The sequence below is a fragment of the Juglans microcarpa x Juglans regia genome, chromosome 3D (assembly GCF_004785595.1).
Source record: "Juglans microcarpa x Juglans regia isolate MS1-56 chromosome 3D, Jm3101_v1.0, whole genome shotgun sequence".
NCBI lineage: Eukaryota > Viridiplantae > Streptophyta > Magnoliopsida > Fagales > Juglandaceae > Juglans > Juglans microcarpa x Juglans regia.
In genome coordinates this window covers 13,650,088-13,662,683 of record NC_054598.1, presented here as the reverse complement: position 1 = coordinate 13,662,683, position 12,596 = coordinate 13,650,088, and the positions used below count along the sequence as shown (strand labels likewise).

Here is a 12,596-nt window from a genome sequence, read left to right as displayed (position 1 = left end):
TAAATACAAAAATTGTCTCTCTCTTCTGTGCAATACTCCATCTAGATGCTGTCAACCATCTCCGGGAGAGAACATTATATTTATATAATTATTTATATATAATAATAATTATTATTATTATATTATAAGAATAATTGAGTAATCATTGGTGGGTAAGCTTGCATTCCCCAAGGTTTAAGAAAAGAAAAGAATACATACCTATTTCAATGATCTGACAATTTAAAATTTACTAATAAAATGTTAAATTATTTGTTTATTTCTGAGCTTATCCATTTTGTATAGTTTGGTCACTGCAAACCCAAAACCACAGGCCATCTGCATTTACAAAAAAACCACTGACATCGCATCATTGTCACCTTCTAATTTAGAATTCATTGACACAGAAATTTGCTAATTTCTTTATAGCATTCAAATAGAAAAAAGAAAAAATTGCCATGGCGCCAAAAACCAGTACATAATTGTTCTGAAACTTCCATGTGGAGTTATGAAGGCTGTATATGATTATGTTACGCTAACACACCACTGCGACATGTTACATGTCAGAGTCGTGACAAAATGCACCACTAAAGAATGGGCCCACCTACAGGCCCCACTTGCCGCGCTCTAGAACAGGCCCACCACATTCAATAGCCTATGTCATGCATGGAAACGATGAAGGCCTTTGTTATATATTCTCTCTCCCATGGAGTTTCGTAAAGATGCCTCTTCTCCTTCATCGTATTCGTCCTTGCAATTGTAATCTCTCTTATTTTATTTGTTTCGAGTAGGAAATACACCTTGTCAACACATTCTCGTACGCATGAGTGTGACATTAAAAATCCTTAAATTGGAAATAATGAGTAATATTATTTTTTATTTTATTATTTTTAATTATATTGACTGACTTTATATATCAACTACTTAAATAAAAAGTTAATTACTCGCATTAACTAATGTGAATGAGGAACGTAATGAATTGAAATTCAAGATAAGAAAGCAGTAGTACTTTTTAATACACAATACACTTGTACCTAAAGCTAGCAAAAATGTGTCTTTTGAGGTTTTCATACGGTATCAAATTAGTATTTAATGAAAGAAAAATACTTCATGAATGAGAATAAATTATGAATTCAATTCACTTAATCATTATCCTTAATTTCATGATATCATCATGCATGCATATACATGAAAACTAGCTGTTGCATTCAACGTTGAAGTAATTCCTAAGAAAAAGAATCTTGAAATACACATCTCCCGAAGTATTTACTCAACAACATACCATATTACATATATCTATCCAAACATCCAAAAAAAAAAAAAAAGGAGGAGCTAGCACATGAGATTATTCATTAATCACGTTTATGAATCATGAACACGACTTAGTTTTTTGTCCCTCCAAATATGCGCGCAGGAACGTGTGAATTAAGTTGGGTATCGCGATGGCGAAACCTCACAAAACCATGTACATCACTCATCACGCCAAGAAGCAAGTGTATGGGGGCTCTGAGAGTGACGCCTGATCCAATTCAATCGGACCATTAGCCAACTTTCACGTGGCAACAGGTCGGCCAAGAACTAGGGAATGTTTTATTTTTTCTTCTTTTTTTGCCTTTCTTTTTTCGTGTATCATGCATGGTCCTGATCTGTACGTACGTAGTTCAATGATCAATCTTCCCTTGAACAAGACAAATAGCGCACCCCATGCTATGCCATATTGAATTGGTTCCAACCCAAAAACGTACACAAGGTGGCATGCATGCATGTGAGGGTGTCGCTGGAGAAGGAAATTAACACACATGGGGAGGGGAAGGGAGCAGACAGATGCAATGATATTAACTACAGTTCGATGGTTTTGGTCTAGATTTCGGCCTCCCCATGTGAAGGCCTAGCAATCCAACACCAAGCTTATCATATCATGCCTTATCTGTCTCTTAGTCAAACAACATGGAGATGGACCATCCATACGTGACCTTAATACGTAATTAGGTCCACCTACACGATCTATTTATTTGCCTTTTTCCTCATCTTTCTAATTTGCCTAGCTATATGCATTTATCCTGATCTGTTAAGGAATTGGTTTTAAATCTTTATACTTGCCTCAAGTAGTACTTGCTCTGAATTTGACAGTATAAAACAAGTCTTGCGAATATTTTGGTGTTTTTTTTTTTTTTCGAACAGTCTGATCAAGCCAGCCCTTTCTTTCCCGAATTGTTGGAAGAACTGAACAATATCATGTATTAATTCAAGTTAGCATGGTTAGCAACTTCTCTGGTGATGTGAAATATTCCCACTTCTTTTTGCCCCTTTACTTCTTTCCCATTAAATTTCCACAGTGGAAAAGATCGATCCCTCGATAATAATTTTCTGATCATCCCTTGCTAAGGGAAAGAAAAAGAAAACGAAAAAGAAAGAGAGAGAGAGAGAGAAAAAAAAGCTGCAGTAAGTGTGTGGAATAAAAGCGTCTGTAGCAACTTCCTTTTTTTTAAAAAAAAAAAAAAAAAAAGTCTGATCTTTAACGGCATAATATACTAAATAACCCATCATCCCTTTGTCATCATTCTCACGTGACACTGAAGAAGAAAAGTACCATCATGTGTAATTGTATATACGTTTGTCATGGTAGATTCTCACGCAACATTAATATTATTTAAAAAAAATGGAGTTATTTTAATGACAAGTACTCAACAACAGAAAACCTAAATTCATGGGTGTTATAAATACTTGTCTTAGACATCTAAATCAAAAAAGACTTCTTACGTATGCAATAATATTATCTAATTTTGGATAAATTTCATTTCATCTTGTAGTACTTTGAAAGTCCACTGGATATATACTTGATCATTCGACAGAAAGGAGGAACTAACTTTGCACGTCAAAGTGCTCTGTTTTTTACCTTTTTTTAAATATGGTTTTGCCAACCACGACATGATTAATCAGAAAATAAATCTTTATAACTTTTTTTTAACGTAGAATTTCAGTCTTAGTGGTAGTTGATTCTTATATAAATTTATATTTTAATAATAAATTTATATTTTTTAAAATAAAATATATGAAACTTACTTACTCTAAATATATATTTAGCATTATTATGGAGTGAATAATTCAGAATCAAAAGTTATACAGTAAGCTATGGTTCGCATCCAAAGACTCAAAAGTAGAGGCATATTCGTTAGCCCGTGTTTTACACAAATCAAGGCGATAAAATGGGGGCAAAAAGCTGTTGCCCACAGTTCTCAATAGGTTAATGCATCTACCCTTTAAAAATTGTTGCTCTGTGCCAAAGTAAATATTGAAAGATTCTGGTACAATTCTCAACTGTTTATAAAGACTTGAGGGTTTTCTTTTCTTTTATTATTCCCCCTTCTTGCAACTCTAAATAAATGTTAATAAATATTTCTCACTTATCAAACACTCTATGTGAGCATTCACATTTGGATATGCATGTTTGTATAATAGGAGTTTTAATTTATACATCTTTAAATATTTACATAATTATTAATAGTAACTATATAAATTTTGAAAATTTACTGTTCAGTCTATAAAATATATTTTACTAATTTTTTCTCTCTCCGCCATCCAACGGGATTATTTTCATCCCATTTCTCCCCCACAACCTAGTACATACTAATTACAAAGTCTAAAAAAAAAGTTTAGGCAAAAATTAATAATAATAAAATAATAATATTTTACCTCAAATATGGATAAGCTAATGCAAAAGTTTTATTTGAATGACAAAGTGGATCGATCTCTAAAAGAGGTAATTTTGTATATACATATGTATAAACTAATGTGAATGCTCTTAGATAGGATCTACACGAAGTGTTTTCAAATCTAAGAAAAAAAGAGAAAAGATATTTACAACCGTGAATTGTGTAACTGTCGCATAATTATTTTGAAAAAAGTGAATAAAACATGAGATCTATATGAAAAAAAATTAATTTTTTAATAATGGATCCTTTATTTTTCAAAACGATTACTTAGCGTTCATGCAGTTTACTGTTATATATGGAATTACTAAAAAAAAAAAAAAAAGGCGTTAAAGATACTGTGTGAAGATAACTAGTTTGGATATAAATTATAAACATTGATGCGGCAATCTGATAACAACGGCACAGGGCGAGAGATCATAAACTGCCAAAAACTTTTGTCATAAAAAATCAAAGAAGCTCACATGGGGGGATTTTCAGGCCTATTTATTGTCACCATGTTACCCTTCGATTTAGGGGGAATTGGATATCATATGCCATTATAACACACTTTTTTTTCCTCTTAGTTTCTATCATTATTGCATTTTCACTTAATTCACGGGGGCATCTTTATTCTTTTACACCAGATTGCTTTTTTCCTCTAACCTTTCATCAAAAAAAGGGTCTAGAGATGCTGTAACGGTAGAGTAGTACTGCAATAAGTTGAAGCTTGGTGGGTAGATGGATAGACCTATATATGAAAATGGCCGCATTTACAACAATTATTATCTAACTGGCCTTTGCAATATTAATTTCATTGTGAGCTGCGATTCTGCATTGCAATTTACAAATCTGGATACTGTGCCCAATTCTTCCACCGAAATATAAGTTGGTCGCTTGTACTTTTTATAGCTTATTAGTTGGGACTTCGTAGCGTTCTTGTTTCGAGTAATGGATATTAAGATTAGCTTTAAATAGTAAGTTGAGATGAAATAATAATTAAAAATTAAATAAAATATTATTAAAATATTATTTATTAATATTATTATTTTATGATTTGAAAAATATTAAATTATATATTATATTTTATGTAAAAATTTATAAAAATTATAATAATGAGATAGGATTAGTTAAAAGTTCCTCTCAATCTAAATCGAGTAGCATTGAAATCCATACTGCATCATCATTTAGGTTTGAAAAATAGTTTAATTACATAAAAATTATATAAAAGTAAATTATAAACTGATTTAATTTGATATTATATATTTATAAAATTATTTTTATTATAAATTATATCTAATGGATCCGACAAAGCGATATGAATTCATGAAATTTTGATGTCCATGTAGTTTTCAGTTTAGGTCGAAGGTGGCTGGCTAGCTTCTGGGAAAAACCCTAGTCTCGGTCTAGCCTTTAAACGGCACCCTTTTTTGGTCACCCAGCACTACTGTCACGTGAAACATAACTGTGCTTAATTACGCCATACAGTACTAATTTTACACTGTTGACTTCCCTAGACCCCTAATCACATGCTCCAGATTTAGGTCATTCCTTGTTGGATTTACAACCACGACGTTTAGGAATAATTAATTCATCGCCCCCCGTAAAAAAGATGAAAATGGGAAAAGAATACGAACAAAAAGATTCTGTTTCTCATGTGCAGCATTCTCGTCGTCTTAATGCACACCATGTTACAGTTCATGTTTATTATATGTTTATATTTTTTCATTTCATAATGGATAGCCATTGTTTCAAGCTTTTGATGATAAGTAGTTAGGAATGAATCCGAGTCAAACCCTCCAGCTTTAATTAGATCTTCCCGGCCTTCACGTACCCACTTGGCATCTAATCATTTCATTATCTATCATTTGAGTCTAGTAAAAGAACACTTGTTATGTATTCTAAAAAAATAACACGTGTCCATACTATTTTTAAACGAAATGATGAAAAATTATGTGTTCTTCATCCATCGATCCATGTTATCCACCTCTAGCAACGCTACAATTAGATGTAATTTTTTTTTTTGCATATCTGAAATTTGGGGGAAATTCTGTTTGAGGGAAAATTTATGAGATATATTTTTTTAAATTATGAATTTTATTTTGATTTTTTTATTATGAAAATCGTAATAAGAAGGTTTTGATAAGAATTATTATTAAAATTACTTTTGGCGTAGAAGAACTTTGGATTCAAGATCACATTTCTAATTACAACAGTAAGATTTTACTTTTGTCTAGAAATATTTTTGATTCTAATAATAGATGCAGAATAAACTGTCTCGTTTATTTTTAAAGATGAGATGAGATTTTTTGATATTAAAATTAAAAGTTGAATAAAATATTATTAGAATATATATTTTTAATATTATTTTTATTTTAAAATTTAAAAAATTTAAAAAAATTATTTTATTTTATATAAAAATTTTTAAAAAATATAATATGATATGAGACAAGAACAAAACACTAAAAAAAAAAAAAAAAAAAAATGGTGCCTCCCGTAGGGAGAGCTGCTCTTATCAATCATGTTCTAAACAGATTTTTAAGTGATCACTCACTGTAGAAAGGGTAAGAAGTTTGATAGAATGTGCCACCAAAATCCGCGGTTTACAGTTGGCTTGGCCTCTCTCTCGGAAGTTGGATGCAAAAAAAATAAAAAATAAAATAAAAAGATACCTCAACATTTAAAAACCCCACTGACCAATGCCATTCTCGACAAAACTAAACTCTAAAGTCCCATTCACGAACGCACACTTCCCAACCTCTGCCGCCAAATTACTACCCGAAAGAGCAAACCCCACACAACGCACCACCGGCACCGGTTGGATCAGTGGCTCCGACCGCCACTTAACCAATGCTCAAACTCTGATCGCTTGAGAAAATGTCTCTCAACAAAAGGTTCTCGTCGAGTCCACCACAACCCGCCGGGTGGACTCACGATCTGAAGCACCGAGTCATCACCTGCCTCAACAAGCTCTCCGACCGAGACACCCTGGCCCTGGCCACCAACGAGCTCCAGTCGATCGCCCGATCCCTTAGCCAGGACTCCTTCTCTCCCTTCCTCAGCTGCCTTCACAACACCGACGCCTCTTCCAAGTCTCCGGTGCGCAAGCAATGCGTTCATCTCCTGACTCTCCTCTCTCACTCCCACGGTAACTCCCTGTCTCCCGTTCTCTCCAAAATGATCTCCACCGTCCTTCGACGTCTCCGTGACCCCGACTCCGCCGTGCGATCGGCCTGTATCGACGCGGTCGCGGCCATGTCCTCACAAATCACCAAGCCGCCATTCTCCGCGCTCTTTAAGCCATTGATGGACGCTGTCACTCTCGAACAGGACCTCAACTCGCAGATCGGGTCCTCTCTGTGCCTCGCCGCGGCGATTGAGGCCGCACCGGACCCGGAGGTTGAGCTCTTGCGCAAGAGTTTGCCGAGGCTGGGGAAACTGGTGAAGAGCGAAGGGTTTAAGGCCAAGGCGGCGCTGTTGGTCCTCATCGGAAGTGTCGTTGGAGTCAGCGGGGCGTCGAATCGAGTAGTGTTGGACTGGTTGGTACCGTGTGTGATTGAGTTTTTGAGTAGTGAGGATTGGACGGTGCGGAAGGCCGCGGCGAATGCGTTGGGAAAGGTGGCGGTGTTGGAGAAAGATATAGCTGCGGATTATAAGGCGTCGTGTTTAAATTCTTTGGAGAACCGGAGATTTGATAAGGTATGCAATAACTTATAAGGTTGATTCTGTTTAGTTGCCGAGAAAAGGTGGGCAAAGGAACCAGTGGAACTTTAGTCATATCAGTACATGGGACCTTAGGCTATAGAAGTGGTTGACTGATATATGACATTTTGAAGATAAGGAAATTACAATAAGCTAAAGCGGAACACTAAAAAAATATGGTCATTTCTCTTCGGCTTCTCGGAAAATTATATGGAATTATAGTGGATACTTGTTTGATTTATTTATTTATTTTTTTTTAAACTTTTGATCTGATTAAATTTTGTGTAACAGGTGAAGGTCGTACGGGAGACCATGAATCATACCTTGGAGTTGTGGAAGGAAGTTCCTTGTGCGCCTGAGGAGGTCTCTGTTTCATCTTCTAAATCATCTTCAACAGGTAAGAACTAGTGGCTTTAAATTGTTTTTTACCTGCGCGAGAATCTTTTATTTCAGAAAGATCATCACTTTATTGATTGCTAAACAGCTTCCTTGTTCAATCCTTCAGTAATGCTTGAGAGACTATTAGATGGATTATGACATAAATTTCGCATTTTTAAAACCCATTTCAACACAGTATCTAAAGAGTTTTGTATTCTGATGTTTATGTAGCCAAAAAAAAAAAAAAAGAATCATTTTGCATTCACAATGATTAATCTATGGATCAAATTGCAAAAAATGGAGTTTTCACATAGAAACATAAAGGTTTTGCAATTAATTTGTCAAATTATAGTATTCTAGTTCTGGGTCACAGTCACCGGTTCTCTTCTTCTCTTTCAACTTTAGCTGTTGAAATTGAGCCACCACTGCTCAACCTACCTAATATCAATTGCATGTTTTGCGGGTTTTCATATGGGGCCAGATAACAGTACTGGTGGATGCTTCCATCCCATCTCCCAAAGTCCAAATAATGACGTCTTTAAGACTCCTAAACCAAAGAAAACGGTCCCCACAAACAGGTCCCCGTCCTCTGCTATTTCTGTGACCTCCACCAACAGAGACTGTCATCAGAAGAGTAATGACGGGCATTCAAGTGCAGACATGTTTTCTAAGCTGGATCACAAGGAAACCTCTGGTTGCAAAATTGAAGTTGCGGTCCCAAACACTTCCTCGTCGAAGTTGGCTTGTGAAGATGGTATGAGGAGGAGTTTCATCAGGAACTTGGAATCAGGAGAGAATGAGAATGGTGGGAATTCCAAGCCAGAAACAAAGCGTATGCTCTTCAGCAAGCCCTATGATGAAAAAGTGCATAAATTTGGTAGTTTAAGATCTGGGTCACGTGTGGTACCGTTTCAAGATGATGAGAACCATGACTTGAATGCTGTAGTCAGTGACATAGTTGAAGAGGTTCATGAGAATAATAAAGATGTTGAGGACCTTTCTTTAATCCGTGAACAACTTCTTCAAATCGAACACCAGCAATTCAGTTTGTTAGAACTTCTCCAGGTACATTTCCAAAGGATGATTTCAGCTCTTTGTCCTCCGGTTTTTAAAAACCCAGAAGTCATTTCACTCGGCATTTTAATTGCTTGAATGTCATTTTAATTAGAAGAGCACATTTAAGCCTAGGCTGTTATTTCCTTTTTACTGTGAATGAGATTTACAGGATGTCAACTGAACTTGAGCATGTTGTTTTTTGCCACTTCTAAATAATTATGCTACTTGTGAAGAATGCCGTCAACATGCTTATTTCTGTTACAGCCTTGTTTTTTTCGTTTTCTTCAAGATTAACATATAATTGTGAGAAAAGTAAGCTAATGAAGCAAAGCCTGCCTTTCACTTTGGTTTTTTCTCCTAACCTGCGTTTGCAGTATCATTTGTAACATACAATAGAAACTAGAACCCCCCCCCCCCCCCCCCCCCCCCCCCCCCCCCCACCAAAAAAAAAAAAGTATAAAGGGAAGCTGGCAAAATCTTTTTGTGTAATGAAAAAGAAGGAAAAATGATAGACATACAACCTTTTTTACAAATCCTTTATACAACTATGTTTTAAACAAGGGAAATTTTTGTAAAGTAACTTATAAAAGTAACATCACGTTACATAAATACTCTCATCTTACAACATGGTTGTATAAAGGGTTGTACATGTTTCATTACTCATGAAAGAATGGATAAAAAATAATCAATCTAAAAGAGTTCCAAAGAAAATGCCCAACATTTCACAGAATCCATTGACATATACAAGTCGTTTTTCATTATAGTTTCTAGTCGTTTGTCAGTTTGTGCATTTAATCTGCCTTCCTGACTAGGGATTGGTTGAAATCAATAGTAATAACAGAGAAGATATTTCTACTCTGCTGACTAATATCTCTTTTCTTTAATCAAATCTAGAGATTCATGGGAAGCTCTCAGAGTGGAATAAATTCCCTAGAGACACGTGTACATGGCCTAGAGGTGGCATTGGAGGAAATTTCGTATGATTTGGCAATATCTAGTGGAAGGATCCCAAACATTGACTCTGCAGAAAACACATGTTGCAAGCTGCCTGGTGCCGAATTCTTGAGTTCCAAATTTTGGCGGAGAGCAGAAGGCCGGTATCCTACTTCAAGGTTCCCTTCTTCTGATCCAGAAAGTCGACGATTTCAACCTGAAAATAGGATTGAAAATGTTGTGAAACCATTGGAAGATGGACATGAAGACTCGAGGGGGAACTTAAGACGTTATTCAAACAGTAAACCTAATAACATAATCCAAGATGTTGAGAGGGTACAAGTTTGCAATGCCAGTAGATTCAATGGGGCTTCACTTTCTAGTTTTACCGCACATTGAACCTGAGCAACAGGTAATCTTAATGTTTGATTCTAACAACCTCTGCATTGCAATACTTCTTGTCTACTGATCTGTTTGGCATGATAGTTGACTCATTTTTGGTTAATATCAGCTGTATGTTTGGAGGGGGAGGGAGTATATTATGCATTTTACACCCTGAAATTGGTATTTCTGTTGAAGAACATTTCCATTGTTTTGATTACTAAAGATTAATCTCTCCTTTTAGGATGTATGGACTTATTGGTAAACCATACTGGGATAAAATAACACTACGGAAACTATCACATATTTTTAATTTTGGCAGGGTTGTTTGTCTTGTGAATTGCATGTTACACCCAAAAGAGCTTGGTTTTGAAATCTATTTAATTGACTGCGATTACAGATAATGTGCTTAGTTGGAATGGAGTTTAAATGGCCAATCTCAGCTGAGGGGCAGGCATTATGGGTCATCAAAATCTCAAGATGACAAGGAAAATGCACCAGGCTGTTGATCAAGCCTTCCGTAGAGGTGCATGAGTGCGACATTTCTGATTCGATGAGGGGGAATTGGGTTTTTTTTTTTTTTTTTTTTTTTTTAGAGGCAGCATTCAGTTTAAAATGCCATATAGAGTAAGTCTTCTTTGCATGTGTGAATTTATATCGTATCCGTGCCATTGCCTTACCTGTGGAAAGGATTAATTTGTACAGAAATAAATGCTCACACATCACAATTCACACATATTTTCAAGGCTTCCTCTTCCTTGTGCTATGTAGTAAATAAGCATCAATATATTTGGATCTAAAAGGCCTGCTGGGAGTATGCTATTTGCTCAATCTTAATGTCTTTTCCCTTCATATGAAAATGTGAGACAAATCTGATGTAAAAGACAGACACAGAGAGAGAGATGTAAATTGAAGGCGATGTTGCGGTGGAAGGCAGGGACCACGCGTATGGGTCATGCTAAAACTACAATTTGTGTTAATGGTGCATTTCGATTGTTTGTTGGCGTTGGAGATCATCAAGGACTGGAGGGAACTGCAAAAGAAGTGTTCACGGTGTTGCAACCATAAAAACATCGATGTTGACGGCTGGCTAGCGAAGACGGATGGCAAGCGTTAGGCTTTAGTGATCTGATTCTGGCAGAACTTGAGCAAATTTGAGACCAGAAAAAAAACAAGCACAAAAATTAAGCTAGAAGATCCATGAGTTTGATGGGAGAGGGACACCGGGTACGGGGTGATGGAGTGCTGCAAGCTGGAAACTTCCTTAGAAGGTATATAAATAGAAAATTATCTGGTACTTAAAATGGAACGAAAATGAGCTATGTAGGTAGTTGCCAAAAATGAAAAAAGTGACAAGGGAAAGAGAGTAGAAGGAGGGCGTTGCATGCAGTTACTATGCACTTTCACATCTTACATTTATAATTTTTTTTTTTTTTTATAAAATGTTGAGATATTTTTCATAGTATGTAAAATATAGAATAGTAAACAGTGACTGATAATAAAAATTTTTCTTGAATTTTTCATCCATGAAATGTACTTTGATTTGCTTAAAAGAATACTTTTCAAATTGCTAATTTCCATATCCTATCAATCTATTGATTTCTTTTTTTTTGAAAGATCAATCTATTGATTTCTAATTGGCTATTAAAAGCGCACTACTACATAAAGGGTATACCAAATGTGACAAAAAAGAGTTCACATGCGAAGATGCTCACCCACACGCCTACTTGTGTACTCATAATCTAAAGCCTAATCTCTTCCTAGTCCTACCTCTGCCTCTGTCCACGGTATTATTATTATTTCTACATCTTGCTTTTTTTCTTTAAAAAATATAAACACACAATATTTTATATAACATTTTATATAATGATATTTTAAAATAAGAAATATTTTTAAAAAATATCTTATAAAATTAACATCATTTTATAAAAATATCTTTTATAACATGTATTGTAAAAAATAGTGTAAAATATTATACGTTTATCACTACTCTTTTCCTTTGCTTGGCATGATTGCCAAATACAGTAACTTGCTTACAAAATAAGTTACGAAATATAGTAACTTGCTTGCAAAATAAAGAAAAATGATAAACGAGTAATATTTTTTATAGTTATGTTTTAAATAAGGAGTATTTTTTATAAAATAATTTATAATATGTAAATATCCTCATTGTACCACTATTCTAAAATAAAATAACTAAAGTAAATTGCTTACAAAATAAAGTAAAATAAATAAGAAAAAAATCTACACAATTTCTTACTATTTATACCATCTCTATACACTATATTTTTTATATTTTTTATTATTTTATTTTTTTATCAAATATTTACTATATAAATAATGATTAGAATAATTGAATTAATTTAAAAAAATAATCTTAAAAAAATTTTAAAAAATGTAATGCGTAAAAATTGAAGAAGTTGTGTAATATTACGGATTGACTACAAGTTAAGTGAAGTGGACGACCAGTTGTCGTTGATT

At 34.7% G+C, this 12,596-nt stretch overlaps 1 protein-coding gene across 1 annotated transcript; it reads left to right on the top strand.

Annotated features, from left to right (window-relative positions):
• Positions 1–6,359: 6,359 nt before the first annotated feature.
• On the top strand, positions 6,360–10,946 carry LOC121255682 (TORTIFOLIA1-like protein 4). The gene is made up of 5 exons (XM_041156154.1): positions 6,360–7,364; positions 7,659–7,764; positions 8,227–8,810; positions 9,696–10,146; positions 10,516–10,946. The coding sequence occupies exons 1-4, from the start codon at positions 6,543–6,545 to the stop codon at positions 10,131–10,133; spliced, it is 1,950 nt and encodes a 649-aa protein (XP_041012088.1). The 5' UTR covers positions 6,360–6,542; the 3' UTR covers positions 10,134–10,146; positions 10,516–10,946.
• Positions 10,947–12,596: the final 1,650 nt, after the last annotated feature.